At 47.5% G+C, this 27,999-nt stretch overlaps 1 protein-coding gene across 4 annotated transcripts in view; it reads left to right on the top strand.

Moving 5' to 3' along the window:
• The window catches only part of LOC139255871 (bromo adjacent homology domain-containing 1 protein-like), a 102,807-nt gene that overhangs the window by 14,551 nt on the left and 60,257 nt on the right, over nt 1-27,999 (top strand). For 3 of the 4 annotated variants that reach the window (XM_070874043.1, XM_070874042.1, XM_070874041.1), the window contains one exon: nt 17,552-19,164. In XM_070874043.1, the coding sequence (XP_070730144.1) occupies nt 17,565-19,164 (1,600 nt within the window). In that variant the 5' untranslated portion in view covers nt 17,552-17,564. Of the gene's footprint in view, nt 1-17,146; nt 17,168-17,551; nt 19,165-27,999 lie in introns of those variants that run through there. The other variant, XM_070874044.1, reaches the window with a different exon arrangement.

Genomic DNA, 27,999 nt, shown 5'->3' with positions numbered 1-27,999 from the left:
AGCCTCTGCTTGTGGAATTGCGCACCACTGAACAAGTTCTGTTCTAGGTGTGAATTAATTTGGGAATACTGAAACTTTGTCAAATACTTTGGAGAGGTGAGTCTGCGAATGTTAATTTTTAAATCCTGATAGGAGATAATCGGTAACACGGATTCAGTGTGTGGTGTTGGTTTGTCATTCAAACATCTGGTGCAAAATTAATAGACTGTACAGAATCTATTTTCTAAAACATGTTTATTTTTAGTTGTGAAAGTTGTCTGGATTCTGAATGGCCGGGTGTTTTCTAGTTTCTGTGTGGTCTGCATATCCTGATGTAAGGTGGTCTGTTCCTGGAGGATGTGGGCTAGGTAAGCTAAAGCCACATTTGATTGGAGACTCCGAGGATGAGGTCATGTGAGTGCAGATCTGCTCTGTGAATGATAAGTTTGTGTGAGTTACTGCCTTGTATGTTCCTTGCTCATGTGTCCCAGTGTAAGACCCCCCCTCTACAGACAGACCCTGACCCTTGTATCCCAGTGTGAGAGCCCCCCAAAGCACAGACCTTGACCCGTGTGTCCCAGTGTCGGAGACCATTCACACAGACGTTCACCCGTGTGTCCCAGTGTGAGAGACCTCTCTACACAGACCCTGACCCGTGTGTCCCAGTGTAAGAAACCCCTCTACGCAGACCCTGACCAGTGTGAGGGAGACCATTCACACAGACCCTGACCTGTATGTCCCAGTGAGTGACACCCCTTTATACAGACCCTGACCAGTGTGTCTCAGTGTGAGAGACCATTCATACAGACCCTGACCCATGTGTCCCAGTGTGAGACAGACTCTGACCTGTGTGTCCCAGTGAGAGAGACCCCCCTACGCAGACCCTGACCCATGTGTCCCAATGTGAGAGACCATTCATACAGACCCTGACCCATGTGTCCTAGCTTGTAAGATGTGTATAGTGCGATAATGCTGTCGCTAGAATTTCAGCAAATTGCAATGCTGGGTATAAAACCTTTGCTGTGTGTGTGAAGTGAGGACCATGAAGTTGTGCAGTTGTATAGATTGTCTGCAGAGAGACCTTTGACCAATATAACCCTCGGCTGATATATTGCTGGGTGCGAATCTGTGGGTATTTAAAGTGATGAATTAACGGTATTGCAAAGTAGCATATTGCTCAATATTTCTAAAGCATATCTGTGTCAATATACTAAATGAGCCAAATGACGAGGGGTCAAGAGGGATTGGGGGGAATAGCCAGCTTTCTGTCTGTTCCGGCTACTGTGCAGTGTTTGGTTAAATGATCCATCGCATGGTTATCCAAGCTGCGCACACTCTGGGCTCAGCATCTTCTCTGCAATAGATTTTAAATGCAGCATAACAAAATATGAACTAAAACCTTTACATGGTGCATGGAGGTGGTTTTGTGGGCCACTGTGGGATGTGATCAATATGTGTTGGGCTGAGTGGGTCACTTGGTGTTGAGACCAGCTGTCTCGTGGCGATATTTATTACCATCACAATGCTGCCCGGGATGTGCAGTTTGCCCTGATTTGGAAAGCATTTCCTACATTGATGAATGGATTTGGGTGACTAACTGAACAGCACAAAGCATGCAGCTAAAGCTGTAAGGCAGCTTGGCGGCATGTTATAAAATGCTGTTCTGGTTTACATGCTTTTTATAGTGTAGGAGATGCTCTCATATAAAAATCTTAATGGTTTATACCAGAGGAAAAGGGCTTTTTCAAGAAAGCGCTTCCATTTATACAGCGCCTTTCAAAACCTCCGGATGTCCCAAAGCACGTTACAACCAATTAAGTACTTTTAAATTGTAGTCACTGCTGTAATATAGGAAACATGTAATATAGGAATATAGCCAATATGTGCATAGCAAAGTTCCACAAACAGCAATGTAATAACGAACAGACCACCTGTTTAATTATGTTGGTTGAGGGATAAATATTGGACAGGGCACCTGGGAGAACTCGCCTGATCATCTTCGAAATATTGCCGTGGGATCTTTTCCCACTGAGAGGGCAGACAGGACCTCAGTTTAATTTCTCATCCGAAAGACAGCAACTCTTGAGAGTGCAGCACTCCCTCAGCACTGCTTGGATTATGTGCTCCAGTCTCTGGAGTGGGACTCAAACCCACAGTGAGGTGAGTGCTGCTACTGAAACAAAACTGAGAAGCCCAAGAGAGTAGATTTGAAGCTGTTTGGCCAGGGCGTGCAGAGGGGTCAATGCAGTTGCCTAAACATGATTTCCCCTTGAACAACAGTCAGTGGTCTGGAAGTGGAGGGTGTATTTTAGCTGTACAGTATTTTAGCTCCAGTCACAATTTTGTTATTTGAGCAAAACTGAAAGTAAGTGAAGCATTCAATTCTCAGTTCTGACCTGGAGTCTTAACATTTTCAAGTTCCTGACCTCTAAGTTACAGTTACTGGGATTCCACAGGGAGTGCTTTGAGCAGTGATCTTAAAGGGACAGGCCAGGTTAGAAGCTAAATGTCACAACCATACTCCAGACCCAGGCTCTCTGTGAGAAATACCAAGGGAGATTCCATAGTTAGCTAGAAAGAAACTGCAATTGAAAGCCCAGCAGAGACTTGGGATGCAGAGAATGGTTAAGGTCTATTAAGTAATTGAGCAGACAAACAACCAAACAAGTTTAACAATGAGAAATGTAAAATGTTAGCCGTGGCTCAGTGCATAGCACTCTCACGTGAGTCAAAAGACCAAGGCTGACCTGCTAGTGCAGCACTCAGTACTGCATTGGAGTGTCAGCCTTGATATTTTGACATGCGTGAGTGCTGAGGGAATGCTGCACTGTTCGAGATGCCGTCTTTCAGATGAGACATGAACCGAAGGTTCCATATGCCCCCTCTGGTGGATCTAAAAGATCCCATGGCACTATTCGAAGAAGAGCAGCGGCGTACTTCCCAGTGTCCTGGCTACTATATCCCTCTACCAGCAACTAAGTCAGATTATCTGGTCATTGATGTTTGTGGGACCTTGCTGTGCGCAAATTGGCTGCTGCATTTCTTGCATTACAACAGTAACTACACTTCAGAAGTACTTAAGCAAAATACTGCAGATGCTGGAAATGGGAAATAAAAGCAGAAAATGCTGGAACTACTAGGCAGTCAGGCAACATCTGTGGAGTGAGAAACAACATTTTAGGTCGATGAAGGGTATCGACTGGAATGTTAACTTTGTTTCTCTTGCCACAGATGCTGCCTGACCTGCTGAGTATTTCCAACAACTTGGTTTTTACTTCAAAAGTAAGATTGTATAAGGGCCTCTTGTATAAATGCAAGTTCATTTTTAAATAGTATATGTTATGAGGAGGAGGAGGAGGAGTAGTAGTGATGTTTTGGGGGAGGGGGCAGGGGTAGGAGGAGTGATGTTGGTTCGGGAGGGTGGGGCGAGAAGGAGGGAAGAGGAGTGATGGTTCTTAAGTATACAATAAATAGAATATAATTAGCACAGGGACATTAGAGGATCTGGGAAAATTGCTTTTAATTGTCTAGGCAATTAAGTAATTAAGGAAGGTAATAGAATGCTGTGCTGTATCACCACAGTACATTTGTGTAGAGGTTATACACTTAGGCTTTACAATGCATGGGGCAGACCTTGTGTGGAATACAACGTTGAGTTCTGGTCACCATGTGAGGTCACAGAGAAGCAACTGAAGTGATAAGTGTATGAAGAAAGATGAGATCTCTCTCAAATCTGTAATGAAGGTAGTTTATAAAGTGACTATTATAAAATATATATGACCAATTTAAAACTGGTTTTAGAATCTAAAGTTTTGTAAATTCCAGGCTCGATGAATGTTTGGAATAATCTGCAGGCAGTTACGGGAAAAAACAGGTTATTTTAAACTGCGATGGCGAGATGTGGTGTTGGCGGAGTGACCTTTGGTGGGCTCAGTGACCTCCTCTTGTCCATGACTTTTCTGGAGAGTATTGTCAGCTGCCTGCACTGTTTCACAGAGCAGTGCCGGTCTTCAGCTACTGCTGTGTGAGGTGGATCATAGGAAAGGGGATGATTATGAAAAGCTGAGTGATGATTAACTGCCTCACCCATGGATTAGTTAATGTGTGCTGCCTGTTTGAAATGGTATGTTGGTTGGTGTTGGCATGGATCACTTGGTAGCACTCTCTCCCCTGAGTGAGAAGGTTGAGAAATTCAAGCCCCACTCCAGACTTTAAGCAAAAGTTCAATGCAGTACTGAGGGAGTGTTGCTACCCTTCACCTGATGTTAAGCCGAGGCCCCATCTGCTTGTTCAGTTGGAGGCAAAAGATATTGTGTTAAACAAAGACTTGCGTCTTTCACAATTTCAGGACATCCCAAAGCACTCTACAGAGCTTTACTTTTGAAGTGTAGTCACTGTTGTCATGTAGGAAATGCGGCAGCCTATTTCTGCACGGTAAAGTCCCATGAACAGCAATCTGATAACGACTAGATAATCTGTTTTTACTGATGCTGGTTGACAGATAAATATTGGACAGGACACCAGGGAGAAAGCCACTGGTCATCTTCGAATATTGCCATGAGATCTCTTGCTTCCACCTGAGGGGGCAGATGGGCCCTCGGTTTAACATCTCATCCGAAAGATGGCACCTCCGACTGTGCAGCGCTCCCTCAGTACTGCACTTAGTGTCAGCCTAGATTTTGTGCTCAAGTGTCTGGAATGGGACTTGAGCCCATGACCTTCTGATTCAACTGTCATCAAATAAGACCAGAGACTGGAACAAATTTCCTCTTCTACCTCCCACATACTGTACAGAACATGACGGTCCAGTATTGGGACAACTGAACTTGTGTAGCAGATTACAACACAGAAATGTGCTGCTGCCATCAAGTCTGCACTGGAACTAATTTGAATCCACGTTTCCTACTTGTTCCTGATACCCTTTTAATAATATGCTTTTTCAAACAATTGCCTAATTTCCTTTTTAAGAACATGGACTCTGCTTCAATAACGGTTTGGTGCCGAGAATTCCACATTCTAACTACTCGGTATAAAAGATTTTCTTCCTGATGACAATACCCTCCCCTCACCCCCTCCCGAATTCTTTGAGATTGTCTTCAGTTTGTGCCCTCTTGTTATCATGACGCCGGCCAATGGAAACAATCTATCCACTTACCTGGGAAATCATGTGTTCGAGTCCTACTGCAGGGACTTGAGCACATAATCCAGACTGACACTCCAGTGTACTGCTGAGGGAGTGCTGCACTGTTGGATGTGTCGTCTTTCGGATGATATTTTAAACGGAGGCCGCATCTGCCCTCTTGGGTGGATGTAAATGATCCAATGGCACTATTTTGAAGAAGAGCAGCGAGTTCTCCCTATTTTTATCCTTCAACTGGCATCACGAAAACAGATTATTTGGTCCTTGCCTCATTGCTGTTTGTGGGATCTTGCTTTGTGCAATTTGGCTGCCGTGTTTCCTACATTACAACAGAGGCTATTCTCCAAAATGATTTAATTGGCTGTAACGCGCTTTGGGTCGTCTCGAGGTTGTGAAAGGCAAATTCTTCCTTTCCTGCTCGTAATCCTTCATAAACTTGAAGATTTTCTGTTGGGTTAACCGTCTGAGCTCTTTTGAAAATCCCCAACTTCTCAAGTCACTCCTAATAACTAATTCCTCATCCTTGGTTACATCATCAGTGACAAGATTTGAATAAAGAAGGCTTAAGGATAGATATTCTGAATTTCCCTCAGTGTCGCTTGTGGGCTCTGAGAAATTCTTGACCTTCCCCCTAGATTTGAAACTAGTTGAGTAAAGTCCACAGTGGTAGATTGTTCCTGTGTGTGGAAAGAAGAGGCCTGATGAGATGAATGGCCTTTCGTTATGCCCTTGCTGCGCTGGGGCTTGTACTAAAGGAGCGTGTTAGTATTTGGCCTAAAGGGCTGTGTTTGTTAGGTGGGATTGTGGTATGTTGGCTGTGAATGGATGCTCTCCAGCCACTTTTGACTCTGCAATCTCTGAAGTTTAGAGCATGAAACAGAGCCAAGGATGTCTTGAGCTGGGGGAAGAATGGAGGGCTGCGTTGAAAATGTCATGGGTCCTGCATGGAGTAAATATTCTAAAAGGGTCAAGTATACAGGGAGTCCAGGAGGAAAATAAATCCCTCGTGGCTTTGCCCCTCCCTATCTCTGTAACCTCCTCCAGCCTACAACCTGCCGAGATCTCTGCGCTCTTCCAATTCTGGCCTCTTATTGCACTGCCGGAGGAGCAGTTTTTTGGATGAGGCCCCATCTGCCCTCTGATTGTCCTAAAAGATCCCATGGCACTATTCAAAGAAGGGCAGGGAGAATGTCCTGCCCAATATATATGCCTCAACCAGCAACATGATGAGCAGATAATCTGGTCATTATCATTTTGCTGTTTGTGGGGCCTTGCTGTGTGCAAATTGGCTGCTGCCTTTCCTACATTACAACAGTGACAACACTTCAAAAAGCACTTAATTGGCTATAGAGTGCTTTGGGTCATGATGGGCATGATATAAATGCTGGACTTTCTTAAAATTATTGAGTAGTTCAAGTTTCTGAAATCTTTTATCACATGATCAACAGGTTTCTTGAGGCTGGAAGGGAGAAGGTAAGTTTAGCGGAGGGGAAACATTTAATTTCAGGAACCTGTGTTAGTGTAATTATAGAAGATCCCTCAACTAGATACTGGGTTTGAGGAAGGGGAATTCGAGAGAGATCTTCCCACATTTGGAGAGCCCCTTGAATGCAGTAATTGTTTCAATGGAAATGAAAGCCTAGGGGGTGGGAGTATATTTTCCGACCAAAGTTCACACCCACCATCTCTTGAAAGCTTGCAATTAACTATATTTTGCCATTACTAAAATAACAATGGCACAGGAGATTGATTAGTCAATAGGTAGTTGGCAACAGAGGAGTTGTGTATAAATTACATGCATAAGCTGATGTAGTCACTTCAGTCCTTGTCGAGGCCTTGCAGTGGTCTAGTGAGAGCTTTGCTTATCCATCAGGGCAGGAGTTGATTGGTGGTGTGGTCTTTGACCTGGTCACGCCGAGGGTGGACCAGCTCTGGTGCTGCTACTTGTTGAGTACTTTTGTGCTTTTTACATGGGGTGAATGTGAGGTAGGGGGAGACTTTACTGTGACTTCTTTGCCCTCCCAATGCTGTCCTGGCCAATATTTATCCCTCAATCAACATGTATTTGGTCATTAGCACTTTACTGTTTGTGGGAGCTTGCTGTGTGCAAATTGGCTGTCGTGTTTCCTTCCAAAAAATGCATCATTGGCTGTAAAGTGTTTTGAGACGTCCGGTGGTTGTGAAAGGCGCTATATAAATTCATATCTATATTTCTTTCTCCCCTTTCTCAGTTTTTATTGGCAACTCTTATCTCACACTGTGCTCTCGCCTTGTATTCTGTTTCTCTTTGCTCTCTTTTCGAGTCTTTGTGTCTCCCTCTCCCTCTCCCTCTCCCTCTCCCTCTCCCTCTCCCTCTCCCTCTCCCTCTCCCTCTCCCTCTCCCTCTCCCTCTCCCTCTCCCTCTCCCTCTCACACACACACATGCGTGTGCGCTCTCGCTTTTTCACTACTCGATGTTTTCTCTGTTGTCCCTTGAATCAATTTTCTTCAGTGATTTCCTACTCTCGTGGGCAAAAATGACCACCCCTGTTCAATGCAGAATACTGTTTTACATGTTTTTGGGTGCATTTATATAGCGCCTTTCACCACTTTAGGATGTCCCAAAGTGCATTACAGCCAATGAAGTACTTTTGAAGTGTAGTTACTGTTTTAATGTCGGAAACTCAGCACCCTATTTGCGCACAGCAAGCTCCTATCAACAGCAATGTGATGATGACCAGACAATCAGTTTTAGTGATATTTGAGGGATCAATATTGGCCAGGACACCGGGGAGAACTCCCTTGCTGTTCAAAATAGTACCATAGGTACCTGAGAGGGCAGACGTGGCTCTGTTTAATCCCTCGCCCAAAAGACGGCACCTCCAGACACTGCTGCACTCCCTTGGTAGAGAGGCGAGAGTGCTACCAACTCAGCTAAGGTTTAAACCATGATTGATGGGATCTGCACTCTGTTTATAGTCTAAGTGAGATGAAGCAGCAGTGCTGAAGTCATCAGTGCGGTACTGATTCACCATCCCAGGGTTATTCACCTCTGTAGTATATTGTTCACTGCCAATTTTGGTCAACAAATGCAGAAATATGAAGACAGTTGGCTAGAAATCTGGCATAGAAACATAGAAAATAGATGCGGGAGTAGGCCATTCGGCCCTTCGAGCCTTGTTGGATAGAAACTCTGCTGCCCGTATCCTAACTTGCACCAAGTCCCTTTCACCCATCACTGCTGTGCTCACTGGCCTACATTGGCTCCTGGCCTGACGATGCCCAAAAAGGTTCTCATCTTTGTATTCAAATTCCTCCATGGGCCTTCCCCTCCCGATCTCTGTAAACCCCACCCCTTACAACACTCCTAAGATCTCTGTGCTCCTATAATTCTGGCCTCTTCTGCATCCATGATTTCCTTCAATCCACCATTGGTGGCTAAAATTAATTTCCTTCCTAAACTGCTCCGTCTCTCTATCGCTCTCTCCTCTTTTAAGACCTTTCTTAAAACCTACCTCTGACCCAAGCTTTTGGTCACTTGACCTATTTTATGTGGCTCAATGTCATGTTATTTGAGAACACTTCTGTGAAGCGCCTGGCGACGCTTTCCTACATTAAAGCCATTATATAAAAGCAAGCCGCTGACGATTTTGACTCTGATCTTTAAAGGATAGGGATGGAAGTTGTAGTTCTCTTGATAACCTCATTAGGTCTGGGTCTGGGCACTCCAGTTTGAACTACAGTGATGCAAATACACAGCAGAGGTTTACAGTAATGTGCTCCATGCCTGTCTTCACTGACGCTTAAATTGAGAGCATGGGTCTCTAGAGAGCCCCCTGGCAAATGTGTAGTCCTACTGGATTTGCAGAGCTAGATTTTAATTTAGTTATTGTCGAATTCTGAATTCGGCTAATTGGTTGTCTCAGTTTTGGATAAATAATGAACAGCTGGGTTTGTCTACCATAGAACTGTGGAGTTGCTGTTCAACTGTCAGTTTCCGATTTAGTGTAAGAGTTACTCAACTGTATAGAGTTAACTAATCAGCTAGTTACTATGTAACAGTACAGCATTATCCATTTAATCAACAAGGTAAGAGTTAATTGTTGTGGAACTCTGCAGTTGCTATTTACTACTTTTCTATATCATTGCCATAAGGTGTTGACTATTATGATGAGTTGACAAGTTATAAATATAAAATTACAAAGTATTTACAGCACAGAGATAGGCCATTCGGTCCAACAGGTCCATGCAGTGTTTATGCTCCATACCAGCCTCCTACTCCATTTCATCTAACCCCATCAACATATGCTTCCGTTCCTTTCATCCCCCATCTGCTTACCTTTAAATGCATCTATGCTATTTGCCTCAACTACTCCCTGTGGTAGCTTGTTCCACATTCTAAACACTCTGGGTAAAGAAGTTTCTCCTGAATTCCCTATTGGATTTATTTATGCCCCTAGTCTGGTCTCGCTCGCAAGTGGAAACATCTTCTCTACATCCTATCAAATCCTTTCATAATATTGAAGACCTCGCCCCTCAGTCTTCTCTTTTTCTAGAATAAAGAACCCCAGCTTGCTCAATGTTTCCTGATAGGTGTAACCTCTCAGGTGTAGTATCATTCTTGTAAATCTATCTTGACCACCTCCAGTATTCTATATCCTTTTTATAATATGGAGACCAGAACTGTTCTTCATACTCCCAAGTGTTGTCTAACCAACATTCTATACAAGTTTTAACATAACTTCTCTGCTTTTCAATTCTATCCCTCTAGAAATGAACCCCAGTGCCTTGTTAGCTTTTTTTATGGCCTTATTAATCTGCGTCGCTACTTTTAGTAATTTGTGTATCTGAACCCCCAGATCCCTCTGATCCTTTACTCCATTGAGACACTTATTTTCCAAGGAGTATGTGGCCTCCTATTTACTAAAATGTACTACCTTGCAATTATCCATATTAAAGTTCATTTGCCAATTACATGCCCTTTCTGGCAAGTGTATTAATGTCTTCCTGTGCTTTGTTGCAGCGCTTCTCTGTATTAACTACACGCGCCCCCCCCCCCCCCCCCACAATTGGTGTCAGCTGCAAATTTTGGAATTGTGCTTCTGATTCCTGAGTCCAAATCGTTTATGTAAATGATAAATAACAGTGGTCCCAGCACTGATCCTTGTGGAGCACCATTCCCACTATTTCCCAATCTGAATAACTACTGTTATTTTTTCTGTTTTGTAGCCAGCTTGCTGTCCATTCTGCTACTTGTTCCCTGACTCCACATGCTCTGACTTTGGTCATCAATAAATACAATCGGAACTTCATGAGAAACTTCGTTACCTGGAGAGAATGTGGAACTTGCTACCACATAGTGGTTGAGGCGAAGAGCACAGATGCATTTAAGGGGAAGCTCGATAAATACATGCCGGTGAAAGGAATAGAAGGATATGTTGATGCGGTGCGGTGAGGTGAAGTAGGGTGGGAGGGGGCTCGTGTGGAGCATAAACACAGATCTAGACCAGTTGGGCCGAATGGCCTGTTTCTGTGATGAGAATTCTATGCAAGTTGGTTAGTTTTCAGTTGGTTTGCTTTACAAAATGTTGTACAGGAGCCAAGGATACTCGGTGCGTTTAGTGGGTTGGAACAGTGTTCTCTCACCTCTGGGCCTTTGAATCTATGCCAAACCAATTGCTGACGACATTCGACTGTAGTTAACAAGCTTGGACTGTGGGCACAGACAGCGTGCCAGAATTTTACTTTAATTGACATTAATTTGGCAATTTAAAGGATTGTTAGAATTTGTAGTGCATTAATAGGGAGAGCATGCCGAGAGATATTTAACCCCCCCCCCCCCCCCATCCACCCCCTTTGCTCCAGGTGGGAGTCGCTCAATTTGAGCGGAGCGCTAGTCAGAGGGCTACATTATTGCAGCGCTGATTCTCCGAGCTTTGTGCATGAGAGTGGTGAATTTACACTGTAGACGGGGGAAATGATTGTTCAAGTATCAAAACTTTGCACTGGTCTTTGGGAGCCTGAGGCATATAATTCAGGGACTCTGAAGAGCAATTTAATGCATTTAATTCTGACTTAATTCATTTAAAGGAAAGCTAGTAAGTACATGAGGGAGAAAGTAATAGAAGGATATGCTGACTGGGTTCGATGACGGGAGGTGGCTTATGTGGGGCATATAAGCACTGGGACACACCTGTTGGACTGAGTGTCCTGTTTCTGTGTGGTAAAATTCTATGTAATTTACATGGTGCTCATTTTAAAAGCCCATAGGAGCTTAAACAGCAAAATTACTCTCCTTGCAAATGGTTAGCAGAGCCCTTGAATATTGCTGCTTTATCTGGAATGCACTGCCTGAGGATTGTGGAAGCAGATTCAGTAGTAACTTTCAAAAGCGAATTGGATTAATATTTAAAGGGGAAAAATTTGCAGGGCTATGGGAAAAGCAGGATGGTAGGATTATTTGGATAACTCTTAAGCTGGCACAGGTATGATGGGCCGAATGGCCTCTTTCTGTGCTGCAAGAATATAAGTTTTTTTTATTTTCTATCGGAAAAAGCTTCTGGGCCCCAGTACCCAGAAGAGCAGCAACAACAGCAGCCCCAGGACATTGTGTGTGATGGGAAGTGGGTGCAGGGGCATTTCTGGGGATCCTACCAAAGGAAAGACAGACACGTATTTATGTAGTGCCTTTTACGACATTGTCACAAAGTGCTTTACTGTTGTAATGTGGGAAACGTGGCAGCCAACTTGCGTATGGACAACTGAGTGATAATGACCAAATAACCTGATTTTAGTGATGTTGGTCAGGACACCAGGAAGAACTCCCCTGCTCCTCTTCGCAATAGGATCTTTTCTATCTATCTGCGAGAGCAGATGGGGCCTCGGTTTAAAGCCTCATCTGAAAGATGGCACCTCTGACAGTGCAGCACTCCATCAGTATGGTACTGAGTGTCAATCTGGATTATGTGGCTCAAGTTTCTCGAGTGGGATTTGAGCATTCTGACTCGGGCGAGCGTATTGATTACTTCATCGTCCTATAGAGAAATGTTACACTTCCGGGATTATTTTACCAACCTTATTAGTCAGACTGGAGAGTACTAGTGTTTTTTTTAAACAATTCTGTGTGCTGAAATTCCCACAGTAAATTTCCTAAGATCTGCAACTGCGTATATCATCAAAATCAGGTTGTTGTCATGCCAGGATTTGAATTGGTCTCCGTGCAGTTCTCAGTGAAGCTAAGATTGGATACATCTTTACAAAACACTGGTTCGGCCTCAGCTGGAGTATTGTGTTCACTTCTGGGCTCCCCACTTTAGGAAGCAGGTCAAGGCCTTGGAAAGTGAGCCGAGTAAATTAACCAGAGTGATAGCATCAAGGATGAAGGACTTCAGTTACGTGGAAATATAAGAGAAGCTGGGATTGTTCTCCTTGGAGCAGAGAAAGTGAAGGGAAAATTTAATCGATGTGTTCAAAATCACAAAGGGCTTTTGATAGAGTAAATACAGAGAAACTTTCCACTGGCAGGAGAGTTGGAACCAGACGGCAGTGTCTGGGTTACTGTGCCTGTTTGAGTGGCATTGCTCGACATCTGTTCCGCCTTTCTCTTCTAACCACCCCCCCCCCAACCAACAAATCAAAATAAATGTCTCAAGTATTGCATGCCTCTGCCAGTGACATCTTGCAGTCTGGCCTCAGCGGGAACCTTAAGTGGTTGCTGATGCGATGTGCATTCATCATGAAGCGGGCATGACTTTCAATTTCTACATAGGAACGGGAGTAGGCCATTCAGCCTTTCGAGCCTGTTCTACCATTCAGTCAGATCATGGTGATGTGCGTTTTAACTCCATCTACCTGCCTTGTTTGTGTAACCCTTAATATCCTTGCCTAGAAAAAATATCAATCCCTGTTTTGAAACTTTCAATTGAGTCCCAGCCGCCGCAGTTTATTTTGGGGGTGGGGAGGGAGAGTTCCAGATTTCCGTTACCCTTTGTGTGAGGAAGTGCTTCCTGACATCACCCCTGAACAGCCCAGCTCTAATTTTAAGGTTATGTCCCCTTATTCTAGACTCTCCCACCAGAGGAAGTAGTTTCTCTACACCCTATTGAGTCTTTTAATCCTCTTAAATAACTCAATTAGATCACCTCTTCCCATGGTGCAGAGCTCGCAAAGTCCTAGGTCACTTTAATCTTGACATGTTGGGAAACCGAAAATTAAAGCCCTCAGCTGGAGAATGTGCCGAGAGTTGGTCGGTTGCTGTTTCTGTGAAACTGTTCCCCAGCAATCGACACCAAGCCAGTTGTGGGAAATTATCACGGTCTCATAGCACCACTGCAGCTTACTTCCTCTCTGCAAGGAATGTCCAAAGTTTTGCTGCATTTTATCAGAACTTTCCATCGCTAAATGTTTCTGTTGGTTTATAATGACTCCAGGTGATATGTAATCATCTGTTACTTCCATGTGTTTCCCCGAGAGTTCACTTCGAGCCCCAGGCAAGCACCATCTAGATCACAGATTCTGTGGGGATTGATGGCGATCACTTTAGCTCGCTTCATGATTTTTAAATAAATTCTGAGAGTCTGTGGTTGAGCTCCATAACGACCTTTGCTGGAGAGAGGGGATGTTGCAGTCTGTCCCCGGTGCCAGTAAGTTTGAACTTTTAGCAGGAGCTGTCCATTCACTACTACACTTGCACTCCCGCCCCCCCTTCTTCCTCCGCCCCCCCTTTCTTCCTCCGCTGCCCCTTTCTTCCTCCGCCCCCCCTTTCTTCCTCCGCCCCCCCTTTCTTCCTCCGCCCCCCCTTTCTTCCTCCGCCCCCCCTTTCTTCCTCCGCCCCCCCTTTCTTCCTCCGCCCCCCCTTTCTTCCTCCGCCCCCCCTTTCTTCCTCCGCCCCCCCTTTCTTCCTCCGCCCCCCCTTTCTTCCTCCGCCCCCCCTTTCTTCCTCCGCCCCCCCTTTCTTCCTCCGCCCCCCCTTTCTTCCTCCGCCCCCCCTTTCTTCCTCCGCCCCCCCTTTCTTCCTCCGCCCCCCCTTTCTTCCTCCGCCCCCCCTTTCTTCCTCCGCCCCCCCTTTCTTCCTCCGCCCCCCCTTTCTTCCTCCGCCCCCCCTTTCTTCCTCCGCCCCCCCTTTCTTCCTCCGCCCCCCCTTTCTTCCTCCGCCCCCCCTTTCTTCCTCCGCCCCCCCTTTCTTCCTCCGCCCCCCCTTTCTTCCTCCGCCCCCCCTTTCTTCCTCCGCCCCCCCTTTCTTCCTCCGCCCCCCCTTTCTTCCTCCGCCCCCCCTTTCTTCCTCCGCCCCCCCTTTCTTCCTCCGCCCCCCCTTTCTTCCTCCGCCCCCCCTTTCTTCCTCCGCCCCCCCTTTCTTCCTCCGCCCCCCCTTTCTTCCTCCGCCCCCCCTTTCTTCCTCCGCCCCCCCTTTCTTCCTCCGCCCCCCCTTTCTTCCTCCGCCCCCCCTTTCTTCCTCCGCCCCCCCTTTCTTCCTCCGCCCCCCCTTTCTTCCTCCGCCCCCCCTTTCTTCCTCCGCCCCCCCTTTCTTCCTCCGCCCCCCCTTTCTTCCTCCGCCCCCCCTTTCTTCCTCCGCCCCCCCTTTCTTCCTCCGCCCCCCCTTTCTTCCTCCGCCCCCCCTTTCTTCCTCCGCCCCCCCTTTCTTCCTCCGCCCCCCCTTTCTTCCTCCGCCCCCCCTTTCTTCCTCCGCCCCCCCTTTCTTCCTCCGCCCCCCCTTTCTTCCTCCGCCCCCCCTTTCTTCCTCCGCCCCCCCTTTCTTCCTCCGCCCCCCCTTTCTTCCTCCGCCCCCCCTTTCTTCCTCCGCCCCCCCTTTCTTCCTCCGCCCCCCCTTTCTTCCTCCGCCCCCCCTTTCTTCCTCCGCCCCCCCTTTCTTCCTCCGCCCCCCCTTTCTTCCTCCGCCCCCCCTTTCTTCCTCCGCCCCCCCTTTCTTCCTCCGCCCCCCCTTTCTTCCTCCGCCCCCCCTTTCTTCCTCCGCCCCCCCTTTCTTCCTCCGCCCCCCCTTTCTTCCTCCGCCCCCCCTTTCTTCCTCCGCCCCCCCTTTCTTCCTCCGCCCCCCCTTTCTTCCTCCGCCCCCCCTTTCTTCCTCCGCCCCCCCTTTCTTCCTCCGCCCCCCCTTTCTTCCTCCGCCCCCCCTTTCTTCCTCCGCCCCCCCTTTCTTCCTCCGCCCCCCCTTTCTTCCTCCGCCCCCCCTTTCTTCCTCCGCCCCCCCTTTCTTCCTCCGCCCCCCCTTTCTTCCTCCGCCCCCCCTTTCTTCCTCCGCCCCCCCTTTCTTCCTCCGCCCCCCCTTTCTTCCTCCGCCCCCCCTTTCTTCCTCCGCCCCCCCTTTCTTCCTCCGCCCCCCCTTTCTTCCTCCGCCCCCCCTTTCTTCCTCCGCCCCCCCTTTCTTCCTCCGCCCCCCCTTTCTTCCTCCGCCCCCCCTTTCTTCCTCCGCCCCCCCTTTCTTCCTCCGCCCCCCCTTTCTTCCTCCGCCCCCCCTTTCTTCCTCCGCCCCCCCTTTCTTCCTCCGCCCCCCCTTTCTTCCTCCGCCCCCCCTTTCTTCCTCCGCCCCCCCTTTCTTCCTCCGCCCCCCCTTTCTTCCTCCGCCCCCCCTTTCTTCCTCCGCCCCCCCTTTCTTCCTCCGCCCCCCCTTTCTTCCTCCGCCCCCCCTTTCTTCCTCCGCCCCCCCTTTCTTCCTCCGCCCCCCCTTTCTTCCTCCGCCCCCCCTTTCTTCCTCCGCCCCCCCTTTCTTCCTCCGCCCCCCCTTTCTTCCTCCGCCCCCCCTTTCTTCCTCCGCCCCCCCTTTCTTCCTCCGCCCCCCCCTTTCTTCCTCCGCCCCCCCTTTCTTCCTCCGCCCCCCCTTTCTTCCTCCGCCCCCCCTTTCTTCCTCCGCCCCCCCTTTCTTCCTCCGCCCCCCCTTTCTTCCTCCGCCCCCCCTTTCTTCCTCCGCCCCCCCTTTCTTCCTCCGCCCCCCCTTTCTTCCTCCGCCCCCCCTTTCTTCCTCCGCCCCCCCTTTCTTCCTCCGCCCCCCCTTTCTTCCTCCGCCCCCCCCCTTTCTTCCTCCGCCCCCCCTTTCTTCCTCCGCCCCCCCCTTTCTTCCTCCGCCCCCCCCTTTCTTCCTCCGCCCCCCCCTTTCTTCCTCCGCCCCCCCCTTTCTTCCTCCGCCCCCCCCTTTCTTCCTCCGCCCCCCCCTTTCTTCCCCCGCCCCCCCCTTAAATGTGGGACTTGTTGAAGTGTCTCAGATCCATTACAAGCTTAACTGCTTGATAGTATAGTGACTATGTTACTGGATTTGTCATCCAGAGGCCTGGTTAGCAGAGAGCGCATGTTCATATTACACCAGGGCAGTTGATTTTGTTTTAAAAATCTGGCAACAAAGTGCTGATGTCAGTAAAAGTGACCATGAAGTTGACGGACTGCCATTTAAAAACCCAACTGTTTTTTAGGGAAGTGAGCCTACCGCCCTTTCCCCAGTCTGACCTATATGTGACTCCAGTCCCGCATCAGTTGACTCTTGACTGCCCTCTGTAGTGGACTAGCAAGCCACTCAGCTATATTTGTTTATATCAACCAGGGATGGGCAATAAATGCAGGCTTTGCTAGTAAAGGCCACGTTCCAAGCATGAATTAACAAAAATACTAGCTAACCCTGTTTTGCTTTGAGTTGGGGGTTTGAGGAGTGTTGAAATATTTCCAGTCAAGCACCAGTTCTTTCTTGCTCACATTCCCACATTCCCAAGTTCCACTAGCATGCGTCAGCACTGTCAGACAAGCAGGGGTACTCCTCTCGCAGTCAGCTGCTCCTGACAGCGTCAATCAGCTGTGAGTTTAATTGTGTCTGTCTCTCCGAGCGTCATCCATTCTGGCAATGGCGAGGGTGAACTCAGCCCTTCAGTCAAGGCTGTGGAGACGATCATGATTGTCTCGTCTTCTCATGATCCAAGGCAATATGATCATGCAGGGAAACTAGTTTGTTTAAGGGCTGTGCTTGGCTCCAGCTGGGCTTGGTGTGTGCCAGTGCTATGTTTTACAAAGAATGATGGGCACTAATGTGAAGTGGTTGCTTTGAATTGCTGGTCTCTGCAAGTGACTTTCGCTGTATGTATTAAACATATCCTTCAAAAAACAAACTGTTTACATAGTATCTCTCCCAGGTCTTGCCCAGTGGCATCGCTGAGGGAGCCATACAGGCGTATCCAGGAACTCTTGAGGGGTGATTCCCTCTTTACTTGGAATGCCTGGCCTCACTTCAGCATCCCTTCACGAAGGCTTACCTGAGAGTGGGAGCGCACGGATTGGGAAAGGGGAAACGCAAGCTCATGGGATTGGAGGGGAGGAAGCCCATAGGACTGGGGAAGGAGGAGAGCAATGATTCAAACCTGTGCTCTATTTTGCCTTGATGGTATTGTGGGGGGGATTTACACTTGACGAATGCGAGTCTGTCAAATGATTAAAGCTTCTGTTTGGCTCTTGTGTTTACAGGTGCAATTATGAAATGTCCTGCCTCTTGATGTCGTATGACATGAACTGCACTGATTGTAACGTGACCAGGTTAAGCAGCACAACCATGGGGAAGATGATGCTGGGGCAGAACGAGGTCGGAGGCAGCAGGGACTATGAAGGGAGGGTGGCTGATGCTGAGAGCAAACAGGAGTATCTTCCCAAGCACCGCAAGACCTACCCACTCCGGAAACGCATTCACGGGCAGCCGGGTGACTTCTCTTCCTCGGGGGTTGCCAAGGAGCTGGAAGGGACTTCAGTCGATGGAGCGAGTCCCGCGCAGGCTGCCGCGGAACAATGGGGTTACCAGGGGAACCAGGACCGGCTTCGAGCGGAGGCACCCGAGGCAGAGCGAAGCGAAGACACTGGCAAAGAGAACGCCAAGATGGCGGTCGTGGCGCGGCACGTGGCTGAGCCTCGCCCGCGAAGGCTGGCCAGCCTGAACGCGGAGGCAGTCAACAATCTGCTGCTGGAGCGCGAGGACTGCCCGCCATCCAGCCGGCGGTGCCGGAGAGGACCCGGCTGCAGTATGGAGTGCACCGAGAGACGGCCCGAGGGAAAGACCGGGCACCCGGCCAAAAGGCGGACGGGCAGCTCAGGCGGCTCATCAGATGGCGACGTCTTCGTCCACACCGAGAGCGACCCGGCTCCGGCCGGGCGTGGCTGGGAGAGCAGGACAGCCGAGCTGCCGGCCAAGAAGCGCATGGCCAGCCTCAACGCTGCCGCCTTCCTCAAGCTGAGCAACGCTAGGGATGGCTCGACCAGGCGGCGCAGCCGGGCGGACGGCGAGGCCAAACCCAACAAGGTGCCCGGAGGGACGCAGCTGCCCTACCCACACCCGCTAACTGGGCGGCGCTGCCCGCGGGCCAAGAGGAGGGACCCCAGGAGCGACATCGCGGCCAAGCTCCGCCCGGACTCCGGCTCGGGGGGTGGCGAAGGGCGGCGGAAGGAGATATCTGCTGACTCAGGGCAGTGCTCAAACAGGCTGCCCATTACCGAGGACCTTCCCTACCCGTATGCTGACAATGCCAATGGTTATCTCCATCGGCTGTCGATGCTCATGGAAGGCCAAGCCATGATTCAGCCCAAGTACCAGGCGGTGGAGGACAGCACCCCTTCCGGTGCTGAGTTTACCCAACCTACGGCTCCGTTCCAGTCGCACTCGACGTTGACTTTGTTGGACAAATTAGTGTCTGGTCCGGACCACTACGAGCTTCTGTCTCCTGAAGTCTGCCTCGCTTCCCCGGTGGACGATCTCTACCTACACTACGATCGAAGCGAGTTGCTGCCCATTGGATGCAATTCTCCTCAAGGCTGTCCCATGTGCTCGGCCACTTTCTCCTGCTGCACCCCACCCGACGACGAAGGGAGCCTCCTCATTTCGCAGAGCGCCGTGCCCTCAGGTATCCCCTTCTCACACGCTCCGTGTGGGGGCTCCCTTTGCTACGTGGGCGATACAGCAACCGTGCAGTGCATGGGCATGACTGGCTATGACCTTTGCAGAATGCTCCATCCATCGCTCAACAGGGACGTGGTTGGGAGGACTTTACCCTCCAGCCGGATAAACTGTCTCCACGAGCTGGAGATGAAAACAGGTAAGGAAGTGACGACCGAGGCAAGATAAGCATTTAGTAGACATTTAGGCATTTGCATGTCATGGTCGGAGCCATAAATATAAGATAGTCACTAATAACTCCAATGGGGAATTAAGAGAAACTTGCTTACCCAGAGAGTGGTCAGAATGTGGAACTGGCTACCACAAGGAGTAATTAAGATGAATAACAGATCCATTCAAGAGGAGGCTAGGGAAACACAAGGGAGAAAGGAATAGCATATGCTGGTAGGGTTTGACAAAGTAGGGTGGGAGGAGGCTTGTGGAGAGCATCAACAGCGACATAGAGCAATTGGGCCGAATGGCTAGGTTCTATGCTGTAGTTTCTGTTTAATCTTTCAGTGCCTACTTGCGGCGGTAAGAGTAACTGGAGGGCTGTGTCGGAACACGCTCCGATTCTTCCATGTGCAACAGCCTGGTACCAGTTGTGTAATGGCCACCCGAGGGTCAGGGGTACAAGGAAACCCCTAAAGGTGTGACCGTGGGGGTAGAGTATCACTCCTGTGTGCTCAGTGCCCTGCACCTTACTGACTGCGGCTCATTCCGACTGGCTATTCTCCAGAGAACAGAGGATAACTTAACTCCACGTACAAAAGCAAATTTCTTGATACTACAGAAGTGGTTCATTATAGTCACGGTGAAGAGATGATTGAGGGTTGTTGCTTGCTGTTAGAGAGGTAAGACTTAGATTTATATAGCGGCTTTCACAATCTCAGGATGTCCCATAATGCTTTATAGCCAATGAAATAATTTTGAGGCGTAGTTACTGATGTAGTGTAGGAAATGCGGCAGCCAACAATGTTGGTTGAGGGCTATATGTTGGCCAGGACACCAGGGATAATTCCCCTGCTCTTCCTTGAATAGTGCCGTGGGATCTTTTGCGTCCCGCTGAGCGGGTAGACAAGGCCTCTGTTTAATGTTTCATCCAAAAAACAGCACCTCTGACAGTGCAGCACTCCCTCAGTACTGCACTGGAGTGTCAGCCTAGATTTTGTGCTCCAGTCTCTGGAGTGGGACTTGACCCCTCTGACTCAAAGTGAGAGAGTGCTGCCACTGAACCATTGCTGATGCTGACCATCAGTATTTGATTGCATCTTGGATTTTCTGTAAAACTAGGGCAATACCGGATCTTGAATATAACCGCTGTTCTGTTCTGTCTGTGCTGCTGCATTTTATCTATTTTGTGCGACCTTTATAAATTGTCTTATACCTTTTCTGAAGGGGTGGATTTGTGCTGGAATGAGCTGGAGGTAGGGGGGGAATCTTTCTTAAGTAGCCATACTTCATGTGTGAGCCTAGACTGCAAGTTAGATGGGTTGTTTAATCATAGAAGGAATCGCAGCTGAACTCTTAAATTTGAGGCATTGCTGGACAGAGAACCAATGTAGGTCAGTGAGTACAGGGGGGAATGGGTGAATGGGACTGGGTGCAAGGTTGCATTGACGTTCAGCCTGAGACAGTGCCAGGAAGCTGATGGATTCGGTAGGTTGGGAATGCTGTTTGTGGTCACCTCTCATGATCCCTCTGCAATGTCGGACTGCCCAACATCCAGTCCTGGATGAGCTGCAATTTCCTCCAATTAATCTTTGGGAAGATCAAAGACATCTGTCCTCACTCGATACACACGCTCACTCCAGCAGCAATGTGACCAGGAGCAGTTTCCCAGCTGACATCAGGATAGTCCATGAATGTAGCCCGAGACTCACCTGGTCTGTATGATACATTTACTGCCAAGCCATGGGGAAGGTGTGATGGTTTGCCTTGTAGTAGAATGTAGAGGCTTAATCATTGGGAAGATCACAGATGTTGTCTCCACCACAAACAACGTTCCCTGCTCACCGATTCCGTCCGCCTTCCTGGCACTGTCTCAGGCTGAATGTGAATGCAGCCTTGCACCCAGTCCCATTCACCCATCACCCCATGTACTTGCTGACCTATATTGGCTCCCTATCTAGCAGTACCTCAAATTTAAAATTCTCATCCTTGTTTTCAAATCCCTTCATGACTTCTTCCTATCTCTAACCACCTCCTGCCTTACAACCGTCAAACGAAATACGCATTAGCTCACTAGACCCCAATCTCTGGAATTCCCTCCTTAAACTTCCCTGTCTGTCCACCTCTCCTCCTTTTAAGGTCCTTCTTAAAACCTCTTTGCTCAAGCTTTTAGTCACCTATCCTTTAGCTCGGTGTCTTTTTTTTTTCCGACCGCACATCTGTGAAGCGCCTCGGGACGTTTTCTTACATAAAAGTGCTATATAAATGCTAGTTGTTGTGTTGTCAGCCTCGGAGTTTGTGAAATGCTGAGCAGAATAATTTTGAATTCTTCAGATTCTATACTTTGATGTTTGGTTCGATGCCCAAGTCCTGAATACAATGTGGTAGTAACTGTAGATTTATTGGGCAAAAGGGCTACAGGAGCTCTTGAGTGCACTGTGTTCATATGTGTTGTATACAGCTGCACACATTACTGTTGCCAACTTGATCTAGTTTAGGAGTTGCTGAAACATTATCAGTGTGTTTATGGGCAGTAAATAATCAGGTCATCCTTGTAGCAGTAGCTGGTTTTAGCCACATTGCTGAAGAATGAGAAGCAACTACCACAACTTTCTGTTGTGACTCCAGGACACTCCTGAAAATAAAGCTACCCTCAGTGTGTACAATTAGCAGAGGGGCTTCTCGCTTGGGTCAGACCTTCCACAGTTGAGACAACCCATTGTGGGGTGTTCGGTCTGTTTCCACGTCCATTGCCCAACCTTTGACTAATTTGGTTTAGGGGGGATTGAACAAAAGATATTAACTGTTGGTGAAAAGTTTTATTTTAGTCAAAGGTATGATGGGGAGAGGAAAGTAGATATGGGGAGAGTCATGACTAGAGCCTTTGGTTGAGCAGGCAGTCATGGTGGGGTATAATGAAGTTGGGAGAGGTTCGGAATCCGACTACAGAAGATGGAGCGCTGGAAGTCGGGATTTACCTGGAAGTTATAGCTGGCTTTGCTATCTCTACTGACACACCATCCTACATACCCTGCCTGCCATTGCCATTGGAATTCCTTCTTTGTCCTCCTCTTGAACGAGGTGGTGTGTTACCTAGCTGCAGCAAACCTGCTAATAAACCAGCTGTGAGACACTTGCCAATCTAGGCACATTTTTAAAAAAAAAAAGCATTTTTATCGCACTTTTCACGACCTAAGGGTGTCCCAAAGTGCTTTATAGCCAAGTAAATACTTTTTGTTTTGAAGTGCAGTCATCGTTGTAATGTAAGCAATGTGACGGCCAATTTGCGCACAGCAAGGTCACTCAAACAGCAGTGCGATAATGACCACATAATGTTTCAGTGATGTTCATTGAGGGATAAATATTGGCCAGGGCACTGCTCTTCAAATAATGCCATGGGATCTTTTACGTCCACCTCGGAGGGCAGATGGCCTCGGTTTAATGGCACCTCTGACAGTGTAGCACTCCCTCCAGTAGTGCTGTGCTGCTATGGCTGACACTGCTGGAGCTGTAAGCAATTGTAATGCCCCACCTCTGCCCAGCTGCGATCAGCTATCTCTGCTGTCCTGGCTCTGCCTGTCGTGGAGTATGTAACCTGGAACAGACTTATCCTGCAGAGGGAGACTGGCCATCTGTGTTGTGAATGTGCGATAGCGGGGCTTGGAAATTATATGGGGAGGCTGCTATAGATCCAATTGTCACAGTATCCACAGCCTTTTGGGGGAGAGAGTTCAATATTTCTACGACCCTTTGTGTGGAAAATAGTTTCTGGATTTCCATCCTGAATGGCCTAGCTCTAATTTTTAGATCATATCCCTTCGTTCTTGATTCCAGCACTAAAGGAGATCATTTCTCTATCTACCATAGAATCGTACAGCACAGAAGGAGGCCATTTAACCCATTGTGCCCGTGCCTGCTCCTTGAAGGAGCGATTCCTTACTCTCCTCTTTCCCTATAGCCCAACAAATTTTTCCTTTTCAAGTATTTATCCAATTCCCTACTGAAAGTAACTATTGAATCTTCATTACTCTTTACATTTAAAAATATATATAATTACTTCTCTGGTTCTTTTGCCAATTACTTTAAATCTGTGTTCTCTGGTTACCGACAGTGGAAACAGTTTCTCCCTATTTTCCCTATCTTTTTAACATTTTAAACATCTCTGATCAGATCACCCCTCAATCTCCTATACTCAAGGGAATACAAGTCAAGTTTATGCAAACTGTCCCCCAAAATTTAACCCTTTAACCTCTGGTATCATTCTGGTACCAGCTTCCAGTTTTCAAACTCCACACTGGCTGAGTAAAAGATATCGATCCCTCCAATTTCAGCAAAGGGCAGCCAAATACTGCTTGGCTTGTAATGTTAAATCTCCATGGATTGGGGGAGATGGGATGGTGTCTGGAAAGAAGAAAGGGGTCAGAGTGTGCATGTGTTTAATGGAGCTAGCATTGGCCCTTGACCCGGGGTAGCATTATGTGGCCAGAGATTCTGACGATGTTCTCATGAGATAAAGGTAAGTGACCATGAGATGAACGCAACAGGTTTCAAAAGGAGACTCTGTACCTGGGAGAGTAAAATGAGTGTTTAAATAAGGACTGGGCTGGCAGTACATTAAGTTTGTACTATTTAAAAATACCACATCACAACTCCGGCCAAGTAGGAAATTAAATGTTCACCAGTTAAACAAACGCATTTCAAGGGAATCTTAGGATTTGGACCCTATTCAAATTTTTTGTTTAATAAGTGACTACTAACATCAGTAGAGATAGTCAGTAACACAGGGTGCTGGGGGAGGGGTTACTGAGTGACAGTGAGGGAGCTGGATTAATATCAGTAGAGATACAATCAGTAACACAGGGTGCTGGGGGTGGAGAGTTACTGAGTGACTGCATACTTGAGCACACTAATACGGCCAGGTGTTTAATAATCGAGCAGAGCTGACCAGAGCATTCAGTGGATGTGTTGCCTTTCTTTCTGAACTTGTGTGTGATCATGGTGCTGTGTTTTGCACCAATTGTATTGAGTTGCTCAGGTTGAAATTTGACTTCATTCCCTGGGATTGAGAGGTAACATGAAGCTGTGTTTGTGCGGCTACTTGTTTACACCAGACATTGGAAAACTTGCGGACACGAATATGATATAATTGGGATTACGGAGACATGGCTCCAGGGTGACCAAGGCTGGGAACTCAACATCCAGGGGTATTCAACATTGAGGAAGGATAGACAGAAAGGAAAGGGAGGTGGGGTTGTGTTGCTGTGTAAAGAGGAAATTGACGCAATAGTAAGGAGGGACTTTAGCCTGGATGATGTGGAATCTGTATGGGTAGAGTTGCGGAATACCAAAGGGCAGAAATCGCTAATGGGAGTTGTGTACAGACCACCAAACAGTAATAGTGAGGTTGGGGACAGCATCAAACAAGAAATTAGGGATGCATGCAATACAAGTACAGCAGTTATCATGGGCGATTTTAATCTACATATAGATTGGGCTAACCAAACTGGTAGCAATATGGTGGAGGAGGATTTCCTGGAGTGTATTAGGGATGGTTTTCTAGACCAATTATGTCGAGGAATCAACTAGAGGGCTGGCCATCCTCGACTGGGTGATGTGTAATGAGAAAGAACTAATTAGCAATCTTGTTGTGCGAGGCCCCTTGGGGAAGAGTGACCATAATATGATAGAATTCTTTCTTAAGATGGAGAGTGACACAGTTAATTCAGAGACTAGGGACCTGAACTTAAGGAAAGGTAACTTCGATGGTATGAGATGTGAATTGGCTAAAATAGACTGGCGAATGATACTTAAAGGGTTGATGGTGGATAGGCAATGGCAGACATTTAAAGATCACATGGATGAACTTCAATAATTGTACATCCCTGTCTGGAGCTAAAAAATAAAACGGGGAAGGTGGTTCAACCATGGCTAATAAGGGAAATTAAGGATAGTGTTAAATCCAAGGAAGAGGCATATAAATTGGCCAGAAAAAGCAGCAAACCTGAGGACTGGGAGAATTTTATAATTCAGCAGCAGAGGACAAAGGGTTTAATTAGGAGGAGGAAAATAGAGTATGAGAGGAAGCTTGCTGGGAACATAAAAGCTGACTGCAAAAGCTACTATAGATATGTGAAGAGAAAAAGATTAATGAAGACAAACTTAGGTCATGCAGTCAGAATCAGGTGAATTTATAATGGGGAACAAAGAAATGGCAGACCAGTTGAACAAATACTTTGGATCTGTCTTCACGAAGTAAAACACACAGAACTTTCCGGAAATACTAGGGGACCGAGGGTCTCGCGAGAAGGATGAACTGAAGGAAATCCTTATTAGTCAGGAAATGGTGTTAGGGAAACTGATGGGATTGAAGGCCGATAAATCCCTGGGGCCTGATTGTCTGCATCCCAGAGTACTTAAGGAAGTGGCCCTAGAAATAGTGGATGCATTTGTGATCATTTTCCAAGAGTCTATCGACTTTGGATCAGTTCCTATGAACTGGAGGGTAGCTAATGTAACACCACTTTTTAAAAAAGGAGGGAGAGAGAAAACGTGTAATTATAGACCGGTTAGCCTCACATCAGTAGTGGGGAAAATGTTGGAATCAATTATTAAAGATGAAATAGTGCATTTGGAAAGCAGTGACAGGATCGATCCAAGTCAGCATGGATTTATGAAAGGGAAATCATGCTTGACAAATCTAGAATTTTTTGAGGATGTAACTAGTAGAGTGGACAAGGGAAAAACAGCGGATGTGGTGTATTTGGACTTTTAAAAGGCTTTTGACAAGGTCCCACACAAGAGATTGGTGTGCAGAATTAAACCACATGGTATTGGGGGTAGTGTATTGACGTGGATAGAGAACTGGTTGGCAGACAGGAAGCAGAGAGTCGGGATAAACGGGTCCTTTTCCGAATGGCAGGCAGTGACCAGTGGGGTGCCGCAGGGTTCAGTGCTGGGACCCCAGCTATTTACAATATATATCAATGATTTAGATGAAGGAATTGAGTGTAATATCTCCACGTTTGCAGATGACACTAAGCTGGGTGGCGGTGTGAGCTGCGAGGAGGATGCTAAGAGGCTGCAGGGTGACTTGGACAGGTTCGGTGAGTGGGCAAATGCATGGCAGATGCAGTATAATGTGGATAAATGTGAGGTTATCCACTTTGGTGGCAAAAACAGGAAGGCAGAATATTATCTAAATGGTGACAGATTAAGAAAAGGGGAGGTGCAACGAGACCTGGATGTCATGGTACATCAGTCATTGAAAGTTGGCATGCAGGTACAGTAGGCGGTTAAGAAGGCAAATGGTATGTTGGCCTTCATAGCTAGGGGTTTTGAGTATAGGAGCAGGGAGGTCTTACTGCAGTTGTACAGGACCTTGGTGAGGCCCCATCTGGAATATTGTGTTCAGTTTTGAGGAATCTGAGGAAAGATGTTTTTGCTATTGAGGGAGTGCAGCAAAGGTTCACCAGACTGATTCCCGAGATGGCAGGACTGACATATGAGGAGAGACTGGATCGACTGGGCCTATATTCACTGGAGTTTAGAAGAATGAGAGGGGACCTCATAGAAACATAACATTTTGACTGGATTGGACAGGTTAGAGGCAGGAAGAATGTTCCCGATATTCAGGAAGTCCTGAACCAGGGGTCACAGTCTTAAGGATAAGGGGTAAGCCATTTAGGACTGAGATGAGGAGAAACTTCTTCACTCAGAATTGTTAGCGTGTGGAATTCTCTACCGCAGAGAGTTGTTGATGCCAGTTCATTAGATATATTCAAGAGAGAGTTCGATATGGCCCTTACAGCTAAAGGGATCAAGGGGTATGGAGAGAAAGCAGGATAGGGGTACTGAGGAGAGTGATCAGCCATGATCTTATTGAATGGTGGTGCAGACTCGAAGGGCCGAATGGCCTACTCCTGCACCTATTTTCTATGTTTCTATGTCCAGGTATTTATACTGAAACCTATTTTCCTACAATGGTGCACAATTGTAGTCACCGTATTTGGTGGATTAGCGAGCCGGACTGATTTGTTAAACGCCGGGAATTGGATTGTGTCCACTGGCTCAGTTGGTAGCACTCTTGCTGCTGAGTCACAGGTCATGGGTTCAAGAGACTTGAGCACAAAACCCAGGCTGACTCCAGTGCCATACTAAGGGAGTGTTGCACTGTTGATGTTGTCTTTCGGACAAGACGTTGAACCGAGGACTCGTCTGCCCTCTCTGGGTGGGGTGGGGGGAGGAATCAAAGATGAGCAGGGGAGTTCTCCAGTGTCCTGGCCACTACTTATTCCTCAACCTGCATCACCAGAACAGATTATTTGATCATTATCTATGCTGTTTGTGGGACCTTACTGTGTGCAAATTGGCTGCCATGTTTCCTACATTACATAGGACATTCGGCCCAATTAGTCTACTTGAGCCTTCCCCCGTCTTTCCTCATCTAAATCTATCAGCAAAACCCTCTATTCCCTTCTCCCCGCTGTGCTTGTCTAGCATCCCTTTAAATGCATCTATACTATTCGCTTCAACCACTGTGGTAGCGAGTTCCACATTCACAACTGGATAAAGAAGCTTCTTCTGAATTCTCTATTTGATTTCTTGGTGACTATCTTATATTGATGGCCTCTAGTTGTGCTCTTCCCCACAAGTGGAAACACTCTGTATCTACTCTTATCAAAGCCTTTCATTATTTTAAAGACCTCTATTTATTAGGTCACCCCTCAGCCTTCCGAGGAAAATAAAAGACCCAGCCTCCTGTTCATTCTTTCCTGATGGGTATACCGTCGCATTTCTGGTATCATCCTTGTAAATCTTCTCTGCA

Source organism: Pristiophorus japonicus, unplaced genomic scaffold, assembly GCF_044704955.1.
Source record: "Pristiophorus japonicus isolate sPriJap1 unplaced genomic scaffold, sPriJap1.hap1 HAP1_SCAFFOLD_654, whole genome shotgun sequence".
Taxonomy (NCBI): Eukaryota; Metazoa; Chordata; class Chondrichthyes; family Pristiophoridae; genus Pristiophorus; species Pristiophorus japonicus.
Note: the sequence above shows the minus strand (reverse complement) of the source record. Positions and strands in the feature narration are given on the sequence as shown.